A 22,257-nucleotide genomic window follows, 5' to 3' on the forward strand; every position below is an offset into this window, starting at 1 on the left:
GTATAAGACAATCCCCGAGATTGTTACTGCTTCCATGTCAGGTTATCCGCTAAATTCTGAGTTGGTAGTGCCGCCCCTGTAACAGTACAGTACTGAGAGTTGGCGCTTTTCTTGGTTTCCACTTTATGACATATAGTACTTGTGTTGTGTAAGCCTCCTTTTGTATGTTTCATTGTGACAGCTGTGAAGAGAGGTAGATGTGATGGGTGTGTTTTCTCTGTAGGGTTCAGGATGAATGCATCCTCGTGGCCCATGTTCCTCTTGAGGACCCTCAGTGGAGCCGAAATGGCTCCTGGAACAGCGTTTAAAAAGGTAAATGTCGCCACTTGAAATACCAGTTCTAATGTGCATTACATATAAAATTTTCTTTGACCATGTGGTTTGCATGCCAGTAAAAAACAAAAAGCTGCTATAGTTGTAGTAACAGTAGAAATAATAATGCATGCATACGTACATGCACACATACAAATGTACACATACATATACGTACGCATACATATACTTCATGGCAATGTGGACACCCCTTCTGATTAGTGAGTTTGGCTACTTCAGCCACACTCATTGCTAACAGGTGCATAAAATCAAGCATTCAGCCATGCAATCTCCATTGACTAACACTGGCAGTAGAATGGGTCATACTGAAGAGCTCAGCGACTCTCAACGTGGTGCTGTTATCGGATGCCACCTTTCCAACAGGTCAGTTCATCATATTTCTGCCCTGCTAGAGCTGCCCCAGTCAACTGTAAGTGCTGTTATTGTGGAAACGTCTAGGAGCAACAACAGCTCAGCCCTGAATCGGTAGGCCACACAAGGTCACAGAATGGGACTCCCGAGTGCTGAAGTGTGTAAAAATCTGTCCTTGGTCTGTCCTCGGTTGTAACACTCACTACTGAGTCCCAGGCTGCCTCTGGAAGAACGTCAGCACAAGAACTGTTCACCGGGAGCTTTATGAAATGGGTTTCCATGGCCGAGCAGCATACACAAGCCTAGGAGCACCATTCACAATGGCAAGTGTTGGCTGGTGTGGTGTAAAGCACATCACTATTGGACTCTGGAGCAGTGGATACGCATTCTCTGGAGCGATGAATCACGCTTCACTATCTGGCAGTGTGATGGACGAACATGGATTTGGCGAATGCAAGGAGAACGCTACCTGCCCAAATGCATAGTGCCAACTGGTGGAGGAGGAATAATGGTCTGGGGCTGTTTTTCATGGTTTGGACTGGGCCCCTTAGTTGCGGTGAGGGGAACTCTTAGAGCTACGGTATACAGTAACATTCTAGAGAATTGTGTGCTTCCAACTTTGTGGCAACAGTTTGGGGAAGGCCCTCTCCTATTTCAGCATGACAATGCATGCACAAAGCAAGGACCATAAAGAAATGGCTTGCCATTTGGTGTGGAAGTAACTTGACTGGCCTGCACAGAGCCCTGACATCAACCCCATCCAACACCTTTGGGATGAATTTGAATGCTGATTGAGAGCCAGGCCATATCGCCCAATTCCAGTGCCCGATCTCCCCAAGGCTCTTGTGGCTGAATGGAAGCCCGGCAGCCATTTTTCAATACCTAGTATAAAGCCTTCCCAGAAGAGTGGAGCAGCAAAGGGGCAACCTATTCCATATTAATGGTTTTGGAATGAGATGTTCCACAGGCCACACATGGGTGTGATGCTTGGGTGTCCACATACTTTTGGTCATGTAGTGTACATGCGTACATACAGGCATACATACATAATTGATTGATTGCACATTGATGCTGCGCTCCATTGAGCAATAGACTGGAACAAAGTGGTTCAAAGTGTTTCCATGTGCATGAGCGATAGGTATAAGGATTGGGACGTGATGCATTGTTCCAGCGCAGCGTCTCATGGCGATGCCTCTCCTGTGCTCTCGTGCAGGAGCCCGCCAGGCCCCCGCAGAACGGCTTCAAGCCGGGCATGAAGCTGGAGGCCGTGGACAAGAAGAACCCCTACCTGATCTGCCCCGCCACCATCGGGGAGGTCCGGGGCGACGAGATCTTCGTCATGTTCGACGGCTGGAGGGGCGCCTTCGACTACTGGTGCAAATACGAGTCTCGGGACATCTTCCCAGTGGGCTGGTGCTCCGTCACCAAACACAGTCTGCAGCCGCCCGGCAACAGCGGTGAGTCCCGTCCAGCAGAGGGCGACAGAGCTCACGCTTCTGAGCCCTCCCAATCCCTTCTCAGTTCCTTTGTGTGCAGCATAGTTGACGGATATAGAAAATTTTACAAATTGAGCTTGCAGTTATGCATCTCACTATGGTGTGGTATTAATTGCAACAACAAATAAATGTGAACACCTATAAGAACACTTCATATATCTGTGGAAGTGGATTAGATCAGTTTATTTTATAACAAAGCCTTTATTAGAAGAGGATTATAAACTTAAGTTATGGTGACTCCTAAAAATGCAATAGATTAAGATTTTTTGAAATCGTCAAAATGATAAAATCTCACGAGTGGTGCATTGCAGTGTTTTGTAAATGTGTCAGGCAGGAGTTGTCTGGTTTCTGTCCCAGATTGTAAACAAAGAGTAGTGCGAACTGGCAAATTACAGAAGCCACGATTATCCCACTCGAACCCAAGACCTGGTCACAGCCCGGCCTGGTACGGTCTGAGAGATTGCTATCAGCGACAGCTTTGACTGACACTGGGATGTTTGTGTGCCATAGTAGCAGAATGTTGCCATTTTCAATCACATTATTTTTATGTTGTGAGGAAATAAACATTCTAGATGTGGAACCTTTTTATTTCAGTGAAATTGCAGCCAACTTGGTAAAAAATCAGTAACATGATGGCTAAGTAATTGAAATAAATTAAGTAACTTTGCCACCTGCGTGTTATTTTTTGAGAAAAGCTGTTCACAACGTGGGTCGTAGAAATCCTTTTTTCTTTCCCCACAAACTCTTGGCCTCTCAGCTCTGAGTCCATTGGAAGCCAGTATAAATGGGAAGTAACTTCACCATCCACAAATCCAGTTTAACAGTTTGTGATTTGTCAGTGATTTTGTGTATTTCCTATAATAAGATACACAGTGTTAGAGCTCTGTCCCAATGTTGTCTCCACACAGGCTTGTACAAAATGGCAGTCAGTCAAATAATAAGCAGCTCATTCACATGAGCAAGTTGCTTAATATATTTCTTTAAAGGATTTGTTTTCTGTGAGTCTGCGATACATTTACATAAGAATACTTAGTGATGAGTATGGGCCATTCAGCCCATCTCGGCCCGCCATTTGCCTACAAAAACAAGTTGAAACGTGTTAGGTACTCTGTATGCGGCAACACTGGCATATGCTTATCGTTTATTCTGCTGCCATAAGGGGTTTCGCACTGTTTGTTCCGAACTTGACTCTTCTGTTTTAAGCACTGATTATTTTTATGATTAATTTGTATTTAAATATAAATGTCAGTGGCGTATGGCAAGTGACTGGAGAACTTGTCAGTTTAACCATGTGAGGCCCCCCAACAAACCAAACGAGAGATGAGATGGCAAAGTGAAACACTGGGCCAGTTTCCTTGACTAAATGTGAAAAGTCTTGGGTAGCATTGCTTTTTTTTTTGTTTCTATAAAACATGTCACTGAGTGTTTAGCTATAACTTTGTATCAGTTTGATATCGATAATTTGGTAAGCAGACAGATTTTTAGTACTTTTTTCATAAAGGCCTACAGAGTGTATGCTTTCTGTATGAGAGTAACGTTTTGTTTATTGTGTACGGGGGAAACAATTTTGTTGCGACAAAAATACTTCAGTTTAACCGTAACTTTAGCTATAGCTTTATCTCTAACTTTGAGTGGCCTGTAGCTGCTTTTGTTTTGTTTTTTGTTTTTGTTGCTGGTGAGTGAGTGGTTTGTAATGGAATGTGAATGAATTTAGCACGGGCAAACGCTCCAGAGCCGTGTGACGGGCGCTTGCTTTCCGGCGCATTCCACGGTGCGCTGGAAGTGCCCCGGGGCGTGCTCCCTGAAAGGGGGGGAACCCGAAGCGGCTCCGTCCCAGGTCACGACCCGCTCACGCGTGACCCGGGTTTCAAAAATATGAATTCTCCTTCAGGACGCCTACCTGGGGGCCGCTGGAGAGGCCGGGCCCTTTTCCCCAGGTCCGGCTGATTAAAATGGGGGCCCTGGCAGCCTTTCCGGGGGGTTCCGGTGAGGTGGAGCGGCGTGTTTACCAGCAGAGATGCCGTTCGTGGGATGCTGCAAACGACCGCATTGCATTCAAACGACCATCGTTAACGTAGTCGTTAACTCTCCGAAATTTCAACAGACGAGGTTAAAGGCTCCATTTGTAGTTTTTTAAGTTCTCAGATTTAATAATACAGTGCTTTTTTCGGGCTTTTTAGGTTTAATTTTAAACTACGATTGGCAATTCAGGGTTTTAAAAAAAAATTATTATTTAGTCTTTTTTTCCTCCATAATTTGTGCAGTAGTGGTTTTTGCAGGAAGCAGATTTGACGAATGTGGCCTAACTATGCTGGTCTTGGTTAGTTTGATGTGCAAAATATCAGTCTCTGCTTTTCTAGACCCTTCTCTTTTGTGTATCGTGATAGGGGTCGACTCTCACACTCGTATATCCAACCCACACACAAACACAAAAGCACACTGCCTCACACTCCCTCAGGTTATTCTGTGCAAGGGGGCTAATAAGACCTCTATAAGCTCTAATGTGATAATCTAACCCAATGATTTCAGACAAGCTATTTGTATCCGTTTCCGTGCTGTGAAATTGTTAGGCCTTAATAGGTTTAAAGGAAATCTCTTGAATTTTCCTTAGACTTGGGGGATAAGCTGATGAAAATAATTTTGGTCCATTTTTAAACGTATCCTTTCTCTTTAGTTCCCTGCTCTTATCGAGTACCCTGCCAGAGCCACAGAACTCCTTTTTTTGAAAAGGCTCTCACAATCCGCGCAAACACAATCCAAATTAGAGCCGTTTGCATATCTACTTTTTTTTTTTTGTATGTATGCGTGTGCTCTGAAATTGGTTTAACACCATTAAACCAAACCAAGACCATTGATTCAAGGTCTTCTTCTTTTTTTTCTTTCTTGAAATAAGATGGTGGCAATTATTCTGGCTGTTTTTTTTTTTTTTTGTAACTAATTTCCCCCCGCCTTCTGTGAGACCCACCCACACAGAAATGCGTGCACATATGTCAACTCCCCTCTCGAGCAAACAAAGACCAGGACTGAGCGCGATGTTGACCCACGCGCCACTCACCCATTATGGAGCTGCTCCCCTCGCCCAGCCCTGTTGATTGTCACGTCCCTCTTGGTTTTTTCTCATTTATGTTTGGATTTGGATTTTTTTTTTTCCCCTCCATTACCCCCACAAAGAAAGCAGTTACTCAATTAAAATGAATTTTTCACGATGATAATTATGTAGTCGAATGGAAAGAAGTCTTATTTTGTTGTGAAAGTATCCTCCATTACATTATTTTATTTTTTTTGAGCTTGAAGGTAAAAAATGTAAAAAAAAAAAAAAAGAAACAAGTGAGGAGGGTTTTTTTAGTTGAAGTTGTGTTCTTGTGTTAGTAGAGCGATCACTAAAATCCGTGTGCTTGCTGAGTAAATGTGTTGGATTTAAATGCAGGATAGCACACCTTTTGTCTTTGCTTGTGTTCAGCTGTCTGGGAAAGTGCCTGGGGTGATTTCAGTATTCCCCTGTAATTTAACACATGTAATCTTATTTCCCATTGAAATCCGTTTGATGTTGTTGTTGTTGCTGTTGTTTGTGTTCTTGTGTGTATATATTCAACCGTGCATTTGAAAATAACCAGACTGCCTTTACATATTTGACCCATAAACAAAAAATATGTGCAGACATTTAATTTGGCTTTCAGAGAAAAGTAGGTGCCTTTTAGGGTTGCGTGCAACATTCCCTTCCTGTGGGATTATATTATAAAACATACGACTAATGAAATGCACTTACACACACATTGTTTCTTGTTGTCTCTGAAGTACACCCCTGGTTTGTTGAAAGAAAGGGCTGTTCTCTGTTGAATGTAATCCCTTCTGCTTTAGTGTTTCGTGGTTGTTCCAAAGACCTTCGGTGTGCACTTATTGTACGTCGCTCTGGATAAAAGCGTATGCCAAATAAATGCGATGTAAATGTAATGTTTAGTAAGGGTGTGGGGATGTTGGTTTGAAAAGTGACCGAAGTCCCTGGAAGTATAAGTGATATGACTTGGGTAAACAGACCCAGACTGAATGGGGGACGGTATATGTGCGTGTTTCTGAGGGTTCCCATTGGTCGTGTTCCTCCGGGCCAACGGTGCGTTTGGTGTGTTTACAGACCGCTTCCTGTGTTCATTGTCCCCGAATGCCGGGCGTCGGAGGGTTATTGGGTGACGCGAGGATTCGTCTTCCTCCACGCGGCATTTCAGTTGTTAGCGAATGTTTGCCTTCTTCCGCAGAGGAAGGGCTTTAATTACTCCCCCCCCACCCCCCCCCCCCCCCCATCTTCCAGCGCTCTCCGTCCCGCGATTGAAAAACGCTACAAATTCCTCACATTCAGTCGCTGTCTGCGAAACTGTTTGCGACCCCACAGAATGCTTTCCCGTCGCCCTGGTTTTTATCTTGCTTGTTTTGCAGTGGTTTGCCGTTTTTGTTTTATTGTGGGAATTGACAGTGAGTCTTTCTGTTCGCTTTTGCTCTGGGTTAAAGAACAGCGCTGAATTCACAGTTAAATGCTCACAGAATTTTCCCCGATTCATTGCTAACTATTTTACACAGACCAAGCCGACTGAAGTGGTCCCGTTTTTGGTTCTGTCCTGTGGACCTGACGATGGCTCTTTCTTCACTTTGTTTCTACGTGTGCAAGGAAATGCCTGGGGAATATTCGCAAACTTACAAGTGCAAAGTATGAATTGATGTACAGAAATACTCACAGCTGAAAAGCTGTTTTTTTAAGTTTAGCTTTTTAGGTTTGATTTAGGTTTGTGGTGTGTTTCGGGCGTTTTTATAGCAGTAATAACCCACTGACCAGCACGTTACCCCGGCCGAACTTTGAAAGTGAGTGAAACACCGTCCCATTTAAGCCTTCATTTGATGATTTCTGTGCTGGTGATGGACGCAGGTTTTAGTGGGCTCCTGGTAAGTAGCATCGGTGCTCTTTTGAAATGGAACATGTGGGCTTGTGGAGTAAGGAGGTCGTTGAGACGTGCTGAAAGACCTCTTCCCCTGGAGTGGAGATGGGGGGGGGGGGGGGGTCGGAGAGGGCGGGGGTTACACACATGCCCCCATATTCCCAAAAAAAAGTCCTCTGGTAGATGGAGCCAAAATGAATCGGCTGCATCAGAATCGTTTAAAGAACGTCAGCTGCCCTCTAATTAGCCGATATGACTCCCCTAATGAGGCAGCCCAGGGGCCCGAGTGGAGACAGAGCTCCCCAGTGCTCCCCAGAGCTCCCCAGCGCTCCCCAGAGCTCCCCAGAGCTCCGGTCCCTGTGCTCTATTGTTTATGCTGCACATCTCAGCCCTGTTGAGTGAGGAGAGACGCCTGCTGGTCCTCACAAGAACACACACGCACACACTCACACAATCACACACACTCGTGCACATGCACAGATGCACACATGCACTCGCACGCACACTCACACACACTTGTGCACATGCACAGACGCACACATTCACTCGCACGCACACATTCACACACATACGCGCGCGCACGCACACACTCACACATGCTCACGCGCATGCACACACTCTCGCTCACACACATGCTCACACGCGCACACACTCTCGCACACACGCTCGCTTGCACACATGCTCACACACGCACACACACTCGCACACACGCTCACTCGCACACATGCTCACACGCGCACACACTCTCGCACACACGCTCGCTTGCACACATGCTCACACACGCACACACTCTCGCACGCACGCTCACTCGCACGGTGGTGGAAATGGGGCTGTCTGGGAGCGTTTCGGGAGGGAAACGTAAATCTTTTAATTTACGATTCCTTTGGCTTGACCCCCTTCGCCACCCTGTAACCTGGACATGGTTAAGTTCATCACCTCAGTTATGACCGTTTGTCATTTCACAGACTGGTTTGGGCGGACAGATTCGTTCTGTCCTTCCCCTGGGGTTCAGGCTCTATTTCGGTCACAGGTATGAACCGGCGATTAATGAAGCGATGGCTTACCAATACATGGTCTGTTCCTTTGAGCTAAGGCTCCCTGTGCTGAGCTACAGTGGAGATGCTAATTTGTCTGAGCAGGAATTCACAACTGCAAGCATTTTAAGAAGTGTTGGCTTTATGTGTGGGCTTTTTCATGCACTGAGATTTCTAAAGCCTGGTGATATTGAGGTTTGAAATTTTAAAACGGTCTGGAATGGGCTCTGTATCGCTTGTACTGTTTTTTGAAAGTTTTCGGGGTTTGGATTTTACATTTATTCATTCTTTATACAAGACTACTTTCTAAAGTTAATGTGTAATAGGATATATATATATATATATATATATATATATATATGTATATTTATATATAGTGTGCATGTGTGTGTGTACATGTGTAGGGAGAGAGAGCAATAGAGAGAGAGTGAACAATGATGGAGTGGACTGCAGCATTAATGCAAGTTAGCAGAAGGCCACACTTACAGTATTTTCTGGCTTTGTTAATTTACCAAATGGATCTGAATACGCCTTTCTGTTTGAACAAGTTGGTCAAAATTAAAAGGAATTTTCTTTTTTGAAATGGAGGGTAATATGTATTTGTATTACTTTATTTTTGCTTTTGTGGTAGCTGCATGTTTCTATTCAGGGACATAAAAGTTAATAAATAATTAATAAATATTATTTCGTAATAATTTGTATTGAAATTACAAATTGTTTATTATTTTCTGTAAGCAATGCATGTTATTGTTATGGGTTCATCATTATTGTGGCATCAAACGGTGTGTTTCTACTTCATTCTGTTATTTCTCCTTGTGCCCATTCCATGTCACCAAGACCAAAATGCACCAGGAACAAACAATATTGCGTTTATTTTTTCCACATTAGTAAGGATAAAATTTTAGAAAATAGAAACTTCTGTATCCTTCTGAAGATCCAATCACGAATGAATGGTTTTGGTGGTGTTTGTGTCTGTGCGTATGTGCTGGGTGGGGGGGGAGGTGGAAGTTGTAAATTGCATTTTGGAAAAGGGAAAAACTGAATATTCAAATAGGAGGAGGATAATTTCTCCTGGGGAAAGTGCAGTAACGACGGGGAAGGGCTTTGAGGTTGCCGTTGCTCAGGATTAGGCCTGCTTTGTTTGCCTCCCGTTTCATTATTAAGATTAAGAAGGGGAGGGGGGGGGGGGACTCCTGGCATACTTTTTCAGGCCGGGTAATGCTGTTATGCGCTACTGTTTCCTGTGTTTTTGAGGCTGCCTTTCAGCGCTGGCCCTCTGGGGACTTTTGAATAGGCTTGGGTTACCGCAAGACCCCCTCCTACGGGAACGTCAGGGCCCGCTAATGCAGCCAACAGGAGCCCCCCCCCCCCCCTCCCCCCTCCACACATCCCAACCCCCTCCCCGAGCAGGGTCCTCTGATCCATTTTAACCTTTTGGCCCCACCCCCCCTCCTCCCAGAAAGCTTTGGGAGGGGCCAAAGAGAGCAGGTGACTGATGGGCACTGTCAATACGGCCCGCTGATAATATGCATATGAGCATCCAGCCAAACCACCTCCCCCCTCCCCTTCACTCCCCCTCTCGGTTCCCCCTCCCACTCTCCCTCCCTTGCTCTAATGCAAATCAGCCTGCGCCCGCCTCCCTCCCTCTCTCTCCCCCCTCTCTCTCTCTCTCTCCCTCTCTCCCTCTCCCTCTCTCTCCCCCCTCTCTCTCTCTCTCTCTCTCTCGCCCGCCCGCTCCGGCAGCGTGGGCTTTGTTGTGGGTCGGTCCGAGCTGCAGAAAGCCACTCGGTCTCGCAGGGGGAGCCAGCAGCAGCAGCAGCAGCAGCAGCTCCCACAGGTTCCTGACGCCGGCTCGGATCGCACTGGCTCGGACTCGGGGGGGTGGGTGGGCAGGCAAACGGGCCCGGGAACGGCAAGGGGGGGGGGTCTGAATCGCAACCGGAGCCGCTTCCATTTTAAAAAAAACCCCCTTTTGTCTGCTTGGTGAGTTTCCTCCGTTCCTCCAACCCCCCCCCCCCCCCTTCCCCTTCCCCTTCCCCCCCCCTCCGGCTTTTGTTTAGTCTCGGGTCCTGACTCTGGCGTGTGGCGGCGGCGGCGGCGAAGCGCGGCTCGCTGCCTCACCTGCGACCGCCCGCCTGAGACGCCCTCGCGGCGGCGGCTCGCCCGAGCGGGGAGCCGGCTCTTTGTCCGAGTCGCCGCTGCGTCCGCGTGCGCCCGTGCGTTTCCGACCGCGGGAAGGCAGTCGGCCGGGGAGCGGCTTGTTTTGCGTCGCTCGAAGCGCGGCTGTGAATGTTTAGCGCTGCTTAGCCTGTGTCTCGGCAGAACCGCCTGCCTGTTGGATTTGCTGTGCCTTCGGTGGAGTCGGTGGGGGTTGATATTAGTGGAAATTCTGTGAAATTTGGGAAACTTGGCGCACATAAAGGCTCCTCCGCTCCGTGGATCTGATTATGGAAAACATAACACAGTCCAGTGAGCGAGGTAGATGAGCTTTGATTATTTGGAGCAGGGGGGGGGGGGGATCTTGTTTCTGTGTTGTTATTGCTGAAGCACTTTTCATGAGAGGTTTGAGTTGTATCAATGTTTTCATAGCTCTTGTGCGATATTGCCTCTGGTTTACAAAACTTTATAGCGACGACTTAATTAATTTGGTGTTTACATGGCTTTTCGTTGAGTCTTTGCAGCTTTTTGACGAAAAAGACTTTACAGAACGTCTTTACTTTACTTTTAGCACCCAAATACGTTAAAAATATCATGCCTTATATTTCACACGCTTTGACGAAGTAGAGTCTGAAGTCGCAAAAAAGAAAAAAAGCTGGGAAGAAATGAGGCTCTACCGTGGAACCCTGCCTCTGTGTTACGTTGGTTGTGTTGTTGAGGTGTAATGGATATTTTGATATTTTATACACCCACAGATGGTATTGTTTTATCCCAGTACCCGCGGGCATTGTGACTACGTTTCCCAGTTTCCCCTGATCCCGTCCCGTTCCACCCTGGACGCTTCCCCGGAGCTCGGTTTTGGGCCATGTGGTTCTGATTTTCTGTGCGTCCCGGGTCGCTCAGAACCAGAGCTAGCAGGGCCCGGGTCTGGGGGGAAATGTAAATATTGTGGGACGGAGCCTAATGAACTGTGAGCGTTAATCCCCCCCCCCCCCCCCCCCCCCCCCCCCCAGCAGAGACACACTTCAGAGCCTGTGGCTCACATTCACACACACACACACACACACACACACGCACGCGCACACACACTGTGCTCTCATCCTTCGGGTCACTGGGTCACATGGAAATGAAGTCGTCCTGATCAGCACCATATGCCTGGGTAATATGGCAGGAGGAGGTATTTTATGGAAATGTGTGCTTGGTCCCACAGTTTCTCTTTTTTTAAATTTAAAAAAAAAATCTGGCTGTCTCAGACGGAATTCTCCTTCCTAAGGCCCAAGAGGGGAAATGAGGGGAGAGGGAATTGGGGAGGGGGGGGTTAAAAAGATTGGAGTTGGGGGGTGGCACAGCCATACTCTGGCTCTTACGCTTTTTGTCTGTGTGTGTGTCTGTGTGTGCATTTGCTTCCTTGTGTGTGTTTCCTTTTGTATACATGTGTCTGTCTGTATGTGTGTCTGTGTGTGGTTTTGTGTATCTGCGAGTGTGTGTGTGTGTGTGTGTACTGATCGAGCTCTCTCCACACTGTAACAGCACTATTCTGGCCTTGTTTCTGTGCTCCTTCCAATTAGACAGCTTTGGGGGGGGGGGGGGTTCCAGTCCTTCAGACTGCCCTGGAGAGTCGGTCTGCATGCTTCCAAAGGCGCATTTTCCCTTCCCCTTCTTCCCCCCATAATGCGCTCGGCCTCTCAGCCTTTCACTTCTATTGAAACACTAGATGTTTATCTGATCAAATTTGAAATGCGTGTACGCGTTAACAAAGGCAGACGTGGGCAGCGCTGGAGCCGTCGCTTTGTGTGGCTTCCACAATGCTTTCTCAGAGTGCCATTTTGCACCTCCGCTGATGGGTCAGCGCTGCGAATGGGAGATAGGCGAGCCTCTCCGTCTGTCACTCACAGCCGCCGGTGGTGAGACGGGGCAGACGGAGGAGGCAGAGGAAGGAAAACGCACAGTTACCGCTGTTTTAGAAGGCATTTAAAGTCATATTGCGTACGGCTTTATAGAAGTAGTCACGCCAGTATGTTAACACTACACCTGTTCATTTGTCTGAGTACGCTTTATGGTTATGTGTATGTTTACTTTTGGGTAAGATTAATGCTGGCATTAAAAAAAAAGAAAATTTAGTAGTAAGTTGATCCTACCAGAAATAATATATATAGTCTAGTATATTATACAGAAATATGGCCTCCCCAGCCTGTGTGTCTGGGAGTGAATGATTATATTTGTTATTCATAGCCCATAGTTTATAGCCTACCCAAATAAACAATGTTTTTTTTCAGATAATTGTTTATTTGCACTTATTTTTTGTTACTTAAGGACTCACCTTTACTTGTTTGCCTTAAAAATTATTTGTCCTTATTTTGGTGGTATAAATGTGATGTTCACTAAGTATTTTGTTGTAATTGAATGTTTCTGTAAAATTATACATTTTGGAATGGCTTAAAACTATTGTTTGAAAACCGCTTGTCACTTGCTAAACTGCAAGTAAATTAACATTTAAACAGCAGTTGTATGTGAATAACAATGATGTCTGTATTGGAGGTGTGAGTAGGCTCTTATAGAAAGTGAGTTTGTGGGCTGTGTATGTTGAGTTAACAGACTTTGTGCAGGAGGTTAGTGAGGTGCTGTAGATGTTGAATGTGTGTTGAGTTAACAGACTTTGTGCAGGAGGTGAGTGAGGTGCTGTAGGTGGTGGGTTTGTGTGCTGTGTATATTGTATTGATAAACTTTGTGCAGGAGGTTAATGAGGTGCTGTAGATGTTGAGTTTGTGTGCTGTGTATATTGAGTTAACAGACTTTGTGTAGGAGGTTAGTAAGGTACTGTAGGTGGTGGGTTTGTGTGCTGTGTATGTTATGTTAATAAACTTTGTGCAGGAGGTTAGTGAGGTGCTGTAGATGTTGAGTGTGTGTCCAGTGTGTATATTATGTTAATAGACTTGCTGGAGGTGCGGGTAGGGTGGATGGTGATGGGACACAGGCCGCTGTGGAGGGTCCCGCAGGATTCAGGTCCCAGACCTGGAAACAGGCCCGTCAAGTGCTGGGGGAGGGGCATTTAGACAAAAGGGTCGTCAAACCAGGGGGGCACAAGGACCAACCCCCCCACCCCCCCCCCCCCCCCCCCCCTCCCCCCCCCAGCGTGCGCGCACACACACACTTCTCAGGACTCCATTTCGGCTGACCTCCTCCTGCCTGGAGATGTTTGTTTTAAGAAGGATTGCATTTCAGCCAGGCCCCTGTTACATAGCCATAATGCAGGGAGCTGAAATATGACACTTCAGATACGGCAAATTAGAATTTTTCAGTCGGGAAAGGGGGGGGGGGGGGGGGGGGGGGGGGAATAATGAAAGCGAAGGCACGAGGGTCCTTGAGCCGGTATGATTCAAAGAGGGGAAGATCAAAGTTATTTTTTCATGTGTGTTTCTTTTTGATCTTTCCATGTTCAGAACATGTAGACTGCTTCTTTATTTTGTAATGCATATTATAGCAGCTGTGTGTATGTGTTTGTGTGTGTGTGTGTGTGTATGTGTGTGGGTTTGTGTGCAAGTGTGCAAGTGTGTGTGTGTGTGTGTGCATGTGTGCATGCCTGCGTGTGAGTATGTGCGTACACGTGTGTGTGTGTGTGTGTGTGTGTGTGTGTGTGTGTGTGTGTGTGTGTGTGTGTGTGTGTGTGTATAAAAACCGTACTTGAAAGATGTGAGTAGGTACTCGCAGTAGTATCTGGTTCAAGACCCCTTGGCTGATTCATTGGTTCTTTGCACCCTGTGACTTCATTGAAATATATTCTGGTGAATGAAATACAACATTTTAAAATCAGGAGGCAACATCCCCACTACATAAAGAGAATTTCCTAGCAAAGCTGAGATTCCTGGCTCGCAGATACAGTCCGAGAACCAAAAATAATATATGTAAATGACATTGACTTTGTTTGGATGCTGTCAGTGGACGTGCTATAGATATTATGAGGCTTCTTTCTGCTTTGTAGAGCCCATCCACATTATTGTTTGAATTTATTATGAACAGCAGTGTGTTTCATTCATGTTTTTGTGTAATTAGCAACAAAGGAGGAATATTCAGGCTCTGAATATTTACAGGTGGAAAGCTCTGAATGACACAGGTGGACAGGAATAATAATTAAACAAAAAAAAACAATAAATACATTAGTATTTGGACAGTGACAAAATTTTTGTTGTTTTGGCTTTGTACCCCAGCCCATGGATTTGAAATGAAACAATGAATATGAGGTTAAAGTGCAAGCTCTCAGCTTTATTGAAGGGTAATTACATCTACATTGAGTGATCCTTTATCCTTATAAGCATTACAGCCCTTTTTATGCATAGTCCCCCATTTTAGAAGACCAAAAGTAATTGGACAAAATAATATAATGTTAAATAAAGTCATCATTTAGTACTTGGTTGCAAATCCTTTTTGTCTGTATGGCCCTCAGACATTACCAGACACTCGATATCTTCTCTAGTTACGCTGTGCCAGGCCTGTACTGCAGCTGTCTTCAGTTCCTGTTTGTTTCAGGGGCTTTTTGCCTTCAGGCTTGTTCTCAGCAAGTGAAACACTCTGAACGCATTCAGTTGTATTCAAGTCGGGTGATTGACTCGGCCAATCAGGAACATTTCAGTTGTTGGGATCATTGTCCCTGCTGCAAGGTGAAATACTGTCCAATGAGTTTTGTGGCATTGGGCTGGATGTGAGCAGATGGATGTTTCTGTACACTTCGTCTTGCCCGAGCCATAACAGGGGTGTTTTGGGTCATGAGCAGTTTCTTTCTTTGTCTTTCCATCACTTTGGTACTAGTTAATACTCATCTCTCCAAAAGACTTTGTTCCACTACTCTACAGTTTTAAATGTACTTTTTTAAATTTATTTTTTTAAAAGCAAACCTGGCCATTCTGTTCTTGAGGCTTAACATTGGTTTGCATCTTGTAGTGAACCCTCTGAGGTTATGCTGGTGTAGTCTTATCTTCATGGTAGTCTGATACGCATGTATGCCTGTGTCCTTGAGACTGTTTTTGATCTGCCTTGCAGTTGAAAAGGGGTAACACTTAGCCAATGTTTTTGCTATGTCTCGGATTGATTTATTCTGATTTGTCAGCCTTATGATGGCCTGCTTTACTAGCATTGAGACTTATTTGGTCCTCATGTTGGGAGACAACAGCAGCAGACTCCCGATGACCCAGGGCATGAAATGAACTCTTTCACCTACTAGCCAGAGCGGCTAGTGGATTCTAAAAATCACAGGCCATTTTCAGCATTTTATTAGCCACAGTACCTTTTACAGTATAACACTGCCTGTTTGGTTGCCTTAGAATTTGGTTGCCTGATTGAGTAGAAAATCATACCAGCTGCAATTTGTAGCAGAATTTGGTTGGTGGCAGGTGTTAAGTTCATACCCTAGCCACACCTAGAATCAACACCAGACCTTTCACTAGCTTACTTGTACATGAATGATGCAACAACACATAGCTGGCCAAGAAACAGCCATGCAGCCAATTGCCTATTACTTTTGATTCTCTAAAATGGGGAAACTATGTATAAAAAGGGCTGTAACTCCTACACAGATCACCCGATATGGATGTGAGTGCCGTCAAATTAAAGCTGACAGTCTGCACTTCAACCTCATAGTCATCGTTTAATTTCAGCTCCAATGGGCTGGAGTACAGAGCCAAAAGATCACAAAATTGTGGCTCCCATAGTTCATTGCAAGTCTTTGTTTGTGATGTGTGTGAGATATTTCTGAAACGCTTAATGGGAATTGCATTAGTGTCAAATCAGATGACTGGTTTTTCTGGGCACAACGTAATTGTGATGTCGTTATGCTTTTGCTGAAGTGTGGTGATTTTTCCCTTAAAAATTAAAAAAAGTAAATAATGATTTAGAGAATAAAATGAACACCAGTGGCTGAATGTTTAAAAAACGGTGCATCATGGGTTTGCACATTGACGGCTCCATGATCTGACTGCTCCACCCCCTTGCTTTGTTGCAGTGACCCTTCCAAAGAGCCTCCAGTCTCCTCCTCCTCCGCCACCTTCATCTTCCTCGTCGCCGGCGAAGCCCACCAGGCGCTCGATGCAGTCGCCGTACAGGCTGAGCGCCCCCCTGCCCCCGCTGCCCGTCAGGAAGGGGGTGCGGGGGCGGCGGCCCAAGAGCGAGACCATCGCCATGCTGAAGGCGGCGGCCGAGGCGGCCGCTGCAGCCGCGGCGGCGGCCTCCGCGCAGAACGGCACGGCGCAGGGCGCCGCCGCCTCCGCCGCGCAGGTCGCCCCCCGGCCCCACAGGAAGAGGGGGCCCAAACCGGGCAGCAAGGTAACCTCGCCCTCCCCCGTTTCTGCCCTCCCAGACGCGGGTCATCCCAGAGATGATTAGCCCCGACGCTAACCCTGTGTAGCTGGTCACGGAAGCGCAGTCTGCTTTTAGAGAGATGGCCAGTCCACAGAATGCTCCGTCTGTAGGCCCCCGTTTCGCCTCTGAGAAAAATGTTCATAACCTGGCGGTACCCTGGCGTGCTGGCTTCAGTGAGGCACCTCATCAGCACTCTGAAAAATATCGATCATTCCAGAGATGGATATCCCCACACGCAGCCTTTTCAAATTTTTCGGCGTGTTACAGACTCCATTTTTAAAGAGACCCAGTGTGTTCTTCCAGCTGGACACGTTGGTTTGGTCAGTATGTATAATTGAAAAATGGTAGAAGATAAAGAGAGATGGGTCTGTGCTCCAAGCGGATTCGCTTTGTGATCATTTATTGACAAGTTAATGAAACAAACACAAAAGTCTCACGAATGTTTTGGCCTGAGCCTTGTTCACCGGTTTGCGTGATACTGGAAATAATATAGGCTACACAGATGCCGGTGTGCTCAGTAAAATGTTAATTAGTTTAGTAAATTATTGTCAGATAGATCTGTAAACATAGATCTATCAGCATCAGTGAATTTTAAAAATGACAATGTTTTTGTTGAGTACATCAGGAAATAACCATCATGAATAACTATAATAGTTAGCAATAGGAATATCAAAAGCATCAGGGGCCGTCACATGTCTTCACTGAATAAGGATCTGTTTGGGCTATCTGCAGTCGGCTAAATCTTGAAAGGCCCATTTTCAGTAATCGCGGTGCGGCCAGATAAGAATGGGATGAACCATGAATAAATGTAGTGATTACATGCATAAACAGAGACATGCGTAAAGTACTTGCAGGATTTTAGCCAGCAATGTCACGGCCTCAGTGGTTCTCCCTAGTCATGTGACGCATGTGCAAAGTGTTTTCATTAACGATACTATGAGGCATTAAGGTCAATTACTTCCACTTAGTTTGTCTATTGTTACACTTTCAATGTGACACTTTCATGCGTATTAGGATTTGCTTTCAATAACATTACAAGAAAAGAACCGTTATCTGCTGATGTGGATGGATTATATGTTATCTCTCAGTCCCTTGGTCCGTGGCAGGCTCTTGGAATGTGAGGTTTGCACTTCAGTCCAAAGCAGGGGGGGGGGAGTGGGGCGGGCGGGGCGGGCGTGGCTATACTGTTGAGAAGGTCTTTAGTGCCCCAGGACTGTGCATAGCAGTGACAGGCAGGGCTTTGTATTTAACTGGGTAGATTGAGGCAGGGCTATTAATAGTGTTGGGCAGGTTTTTTGTGCCTCAGGTGGTGCTGGGGGTTGAGCCAAGCCGTCACTGTGGGTGGGGCTTTTGGGCGGGTTCTTTGGTACCCTGGTGGGGTGCGGTGTGGGCGGAGCCCTGACGGTGGGCGGGACTTTGTGTTTCAGAGGAAGCCTCGAGTGGTCCAGAGCTCGTCCTCGGCTGGCTCTCCGGCCGCGGCTCCGGAGTCCAGACTGGCCGGCGTTCAGGTACCAAAGGATGGGCCCAGCCACCTTAACGCCAACCCCGCAGTCATGTCCACAGGTAAAACGCCGCTCCACTTATCTGCCTCCTGGAGCAGTGGCCAAAGACTGCTTTCCTGACCAATGAGCCAGTTACCTACCACTTAACTCATCCCTCCTGGCTTCCTTGGTCTGAACTGATTACTGATTTTGAGGTGAATACAAGAACTAGGAGACCCTGCTTCTCTCCAGGTCCTGTGTTGGCAAGGCCCGCCCTAGATCTTAGAACACAATTAACGTGCAGTCAAAGCACTGTGTAAGAGAACGCATTTTCTGTTTGAACTGTGGCTATGAATAACCATTAGCTGCCCGGTTAAGCCTTTTGAAAAGGTAACGATCGTACGGTTAATCTTCAAAACATTTTAGTTCACTACACAGCGTAATTTGACATAAATTGTGCCATCTTGCCTTTGAATGCGCATTTGTAATAATAATAAGAATAAATGTATTTGTACAGAACCTTCTCATACATGGATTGCAGCACAAAGTGCTTCATAGTTGAAAGACAAAGCATGTGTAAAATGACAGTAAAAGGCTAGGGAAAAAAGTGACAGTTTATGCATGAATTGCCGAATGTGATACCTCATTAAAAGAATCTTAGGAGGAACCAGCAAACGATGATCTTCACAGTTCAGAGACTGTTTCTCCTAATGGTCCTGGGTCTCTGTTGGCCTGGCACATGCCACAGCACCCCACAGAAATACCCTAGCGTTAGCATCATTAGCCGGGAGAAGGCTTACCCTCTTTGATCATGCCTGGACTCTGGCGTGGGTACGCTGCTTTGACCTTTTAAAACCCATAATCTTACACCCCCGCTCCTGTCCGGACTCTGAAAACATGCCCTCTAACACCTAATGAGGAACTGTGGTTAATTTGGGATTAAGACCGTAAAACCGTGGAATGAACGTGGAAACATTTTCCTTTTTATAATGAGTATAATTTGTTAGTGGATTTAGTGCTTATGCGGCCTTATGGGACCAATGACAGTATCACGTTCCACCAAATAGGTGGTGCTGTGAGTCGGACCATGACGCAAGTGGGTAACTGCACATTTGCTGGGCTGTGTGCGTAAGATGGAGAAATTCTGGCTCTGTGAATTTCCAGAGATGAATCTAGCTGAGCTGATGCTGCAGAATCATATCGAAACACAGGGCATGCCTGCCCATTCCAGCCACCAAGGGCCTTGTCCTCTCCCCCATGAGTCACCAGGGCAGCTGTGTGCTTTCCGTGAAGCAAAGGAATATTCACGCGTCACCGGAAAGATTCTGCTTTAAATGATTCAATTAAGTCGGACGTGACGTCCATTTGAATTTGTAGACGGGGGAATCGGACGATTCTGGTAAATCACCACGGAGTGTGAGCGGAAAGTAAATGAGCCGTTAGCTAGTGAAGAGAGCGTGAGGCATCATAGCACCCATTTCAGCATCGCAGTGACTCTGCCTTCTCTACTGTTAGCTAGTGAAGAGAGGCTGAGGCATCATAACACCCATTTCAGCATCGCAGTGACTCTGCCTTCTCTACTGTTCACTAGGTACCATCTAACACCAGGGGCATTTTGTAGGCTATAGCAGGGGTCCTGAATCTTATACAGAAAGGGCCGGTGTTCAGGTTCAGGTTTTTGTACCAACCAAGCAGTAACACACCTGATTCTGCTAATCAAACACTCGAGTCTTTGCTAAGGACCTTGATTAGTAGAATCAGGTGTGATATTGCTTGGTTGGAACAAAAGCCTGCACCCACATCGGCCCTTTCTGGATAAGATTGAGGATCACTGGGCTACATCTAGCTTCACAGATTAGCATAGCCACAACTTGGAGCCATGTAAATATGTATTATTATGCCTTATTCCGGGTGGGCAACCATGAAAGGCTCTCCTCAGATGAAAAAACCCATCATGTTTATTTGTAGAATTTTTGAATACACGAATTTAAAAATAAACGGCTCTAAATAAAAACATGAAGGGAAGATGTGCTAATTTAGTACTGAGAGGGAGCCAAAGATGCACTGTACCCAGTGTCGGTGTGCAGGAATTCTGAGGGACACAATCCAATACAGATGTGCACTGAGGACATATGGTCATTTAATTTGGAATTTAGCACTGTTGAAAATTTAATTCATTTTAGAATTCTGAAATAAAAAGAACACTGAATGAATGAACTCTGTGAACGCTAACATACAATGCTAATGAAAAAGGGAAAATGAGTTGCCTTATTTTGTTGTTAAAATAACAAATGAAAAAGAGGGAAATGACAGTTGGTTTCCTTAATTAGGGTACATTATTGAAGGTACTTCATAATGTAATGCTATCCGCTCCCTATTTCTGTCCACTAACATTGCTGTTATTGCAAGTTTGAGTAATATCCGATCGTTTGAACGGTTTAGGAAAATTACCACACTTCTCGCTGTTTGAATGATAATTTCACAGAATTTGTGTGCAGACCTCCTGAACCGCATGACCTCGTCTGCCTGAACACCCAGGCGTTCGTTTGGTTTTAAAAACAGTGCTACGCTGCTGTGCCTGCTGTGTCCGCTGTCTCTGCTGCTCTGTTTGTTTAGCCCTGTGGTTCTTTAGCGCAGGGGTAGCTGAGGGCTGCGGCGTCCTGCTGGTTCTGGGTGTACTTTAGCATTTAGGTGTTTAATGTCTGTCACTGATTGGAAGAGTTCAAATAGTTCACACAGCTTGTTACCAAGTCCTAAAATGGCCGCTGAATGAAAGGAGACTGCAAAGGCCTACCGACACTGCGGCCCTCCAGGACTGGAGTTAAACCTGCAGACACTGCGGCCCTCCAGGTCTGGAGTTAAACCTACCGACACTGCGGCCCTCCAGGACTGGAGTTAAACCTGCAGACACTGCGGCCCTCCAGGACTGGAGTTAAACCTGCAGACACTGCGGCCCTCCAGGACTGGAGTTAAACCTGCAGACACTGCGGCCCTCCAGGACTGGAGTTAAACCTGCAGACACTGCGGCCCTCCAGGACTGGAGTTAAACCTGCAGACACTGTAGCCCTCCAGGACTGGAGTTAAACCTGCAGACACTGCGGCCCTCCAGGACTGGAGTTAAACCTGCAGACACTGCGGCCCTCCAGGTCTGGAGTTAAACCTGCAGACACTGCGGCCCTCCAGGACTGGAGTTAAACCTGCAGACACTGCGGCCCTCCAGGACTGGAGTTAAACCTGCAGACACTGCGGCCCTCCAGGACTGGAGTTAAACCTGCAGACACTGCGGCCCTCCAGGACTGGAGTTAAACCTGCAGACACTGCGGCCCTCCAGGACTGGAGTTAAACCTGCAGACACTGCGGCCCTCCAGGACTGGAGTTAAACCTGCAGACACTGCGGCCCTCCAGGACTGGAGTTAAACCTGCAGACACTGCGGCCCTCCAGGACTGGAGTTAAACCTGCAGACACTGCGGCCCTCCAGGACTGGAGTTAAACCTGCAGACACTGCGGCCCTCCAGGACTGGAGTTAAACCTGCAGACACTGCGGCCCTCCAGGACTGGAGTTAAACCTGCAGACACTGCGGCCCTCCAGGACTGGAGTTAAACCTGCAGACACTGCGGCCCTCCAGGACTGGAGTTAAACCTGCAGACACTGCGGCCCTCCAGGACTGGAGTTAAACCTGCAGACACTGCGGCCCTCCAGGACTGGAGTTAAACCTGCAGACACTGTGGCCCTTCAGGACTGGAGTTAAACCTGCAGACACTGCGGCCCTCCAGGTCTGGAGTTAAACCTGCAGACACTGCGGCCCTCCAGGACTGGAGTTAAACCTGCAGACACTGCGGCCCTCCAGGACTGGAGTTAAACCTGCAGACACTGCGGCCCTCCAGGACTGGAGTTAAACCTGCAGACACTGCGGCCCTCCAGGACTGGAGTTAAACCTGCAGACACTGCGGCCCTCCAGGACTGGAGTTAAACCTGCAGACACTGCGGCCCTCCAGGACTGGAGTTAAACCTGCAGACACTGCGGCCCTCCAGGACTGGAGTTAAACCTGCAGACACTGCGGCCCTCCAGGACTGGAGTTAAACCTGCAGACACTGCGGCCCTCCAGGTCTGGAGTTAAACCTGCAGACACTGC

At 46.7% G+C, this 22,257-nt stretch overlaps 1 protein-coding gene across 5 annotated transcripts in view; it reads left to right on the forward strand.

Annotated features, from left to right (window-relative positions):
- The window catches only part of scml2 (Scm polycomb group protein like 2), a 61,273-nt gene that overhangs the window by 24,028 nt on the left and 14,988 nt on the right, over positions 1 to 22,257 (forward strand). For all 5 annotated transcript variants that reach the window (XM_035410466.1, XM_035410467.1, XM_035410468.1 and 2 more), the window contains exons 6-9: positions 224 to 312; positions 1,898 to 2,141; positions 16,286 to 16,605; positions 18,069 to 18,204. In XM_035410466.1, coding sequence (XP_035266357.1) covers positions 224 to 312; positions 1,898 to 2,141; positions 16,286 to 16,605; positions 18,069 to 18,204 — 789 coding nt within the window. The remainder of the gene's footprint in view (positions 1 to 223; positions 313 to 1,897; positions 2,142 to 16,285; positions 16,606 to 18,068; positions 18,205 to 22,257) is intronic.

This window comes from Anguilla anguilla, chromosome 3 (assembly GCF_013347855.1).
Source record: "Anguilla anguilla isolate fAngAng1 chromosome 3, fAngAng1.pri, whole genome shotgun sequence".
NCBI lineage: Eukaryota > Metazoa > Chordata > Actinopteri > Anguilliformes > Anguillidae > Anguilla > Anguilla anguilla.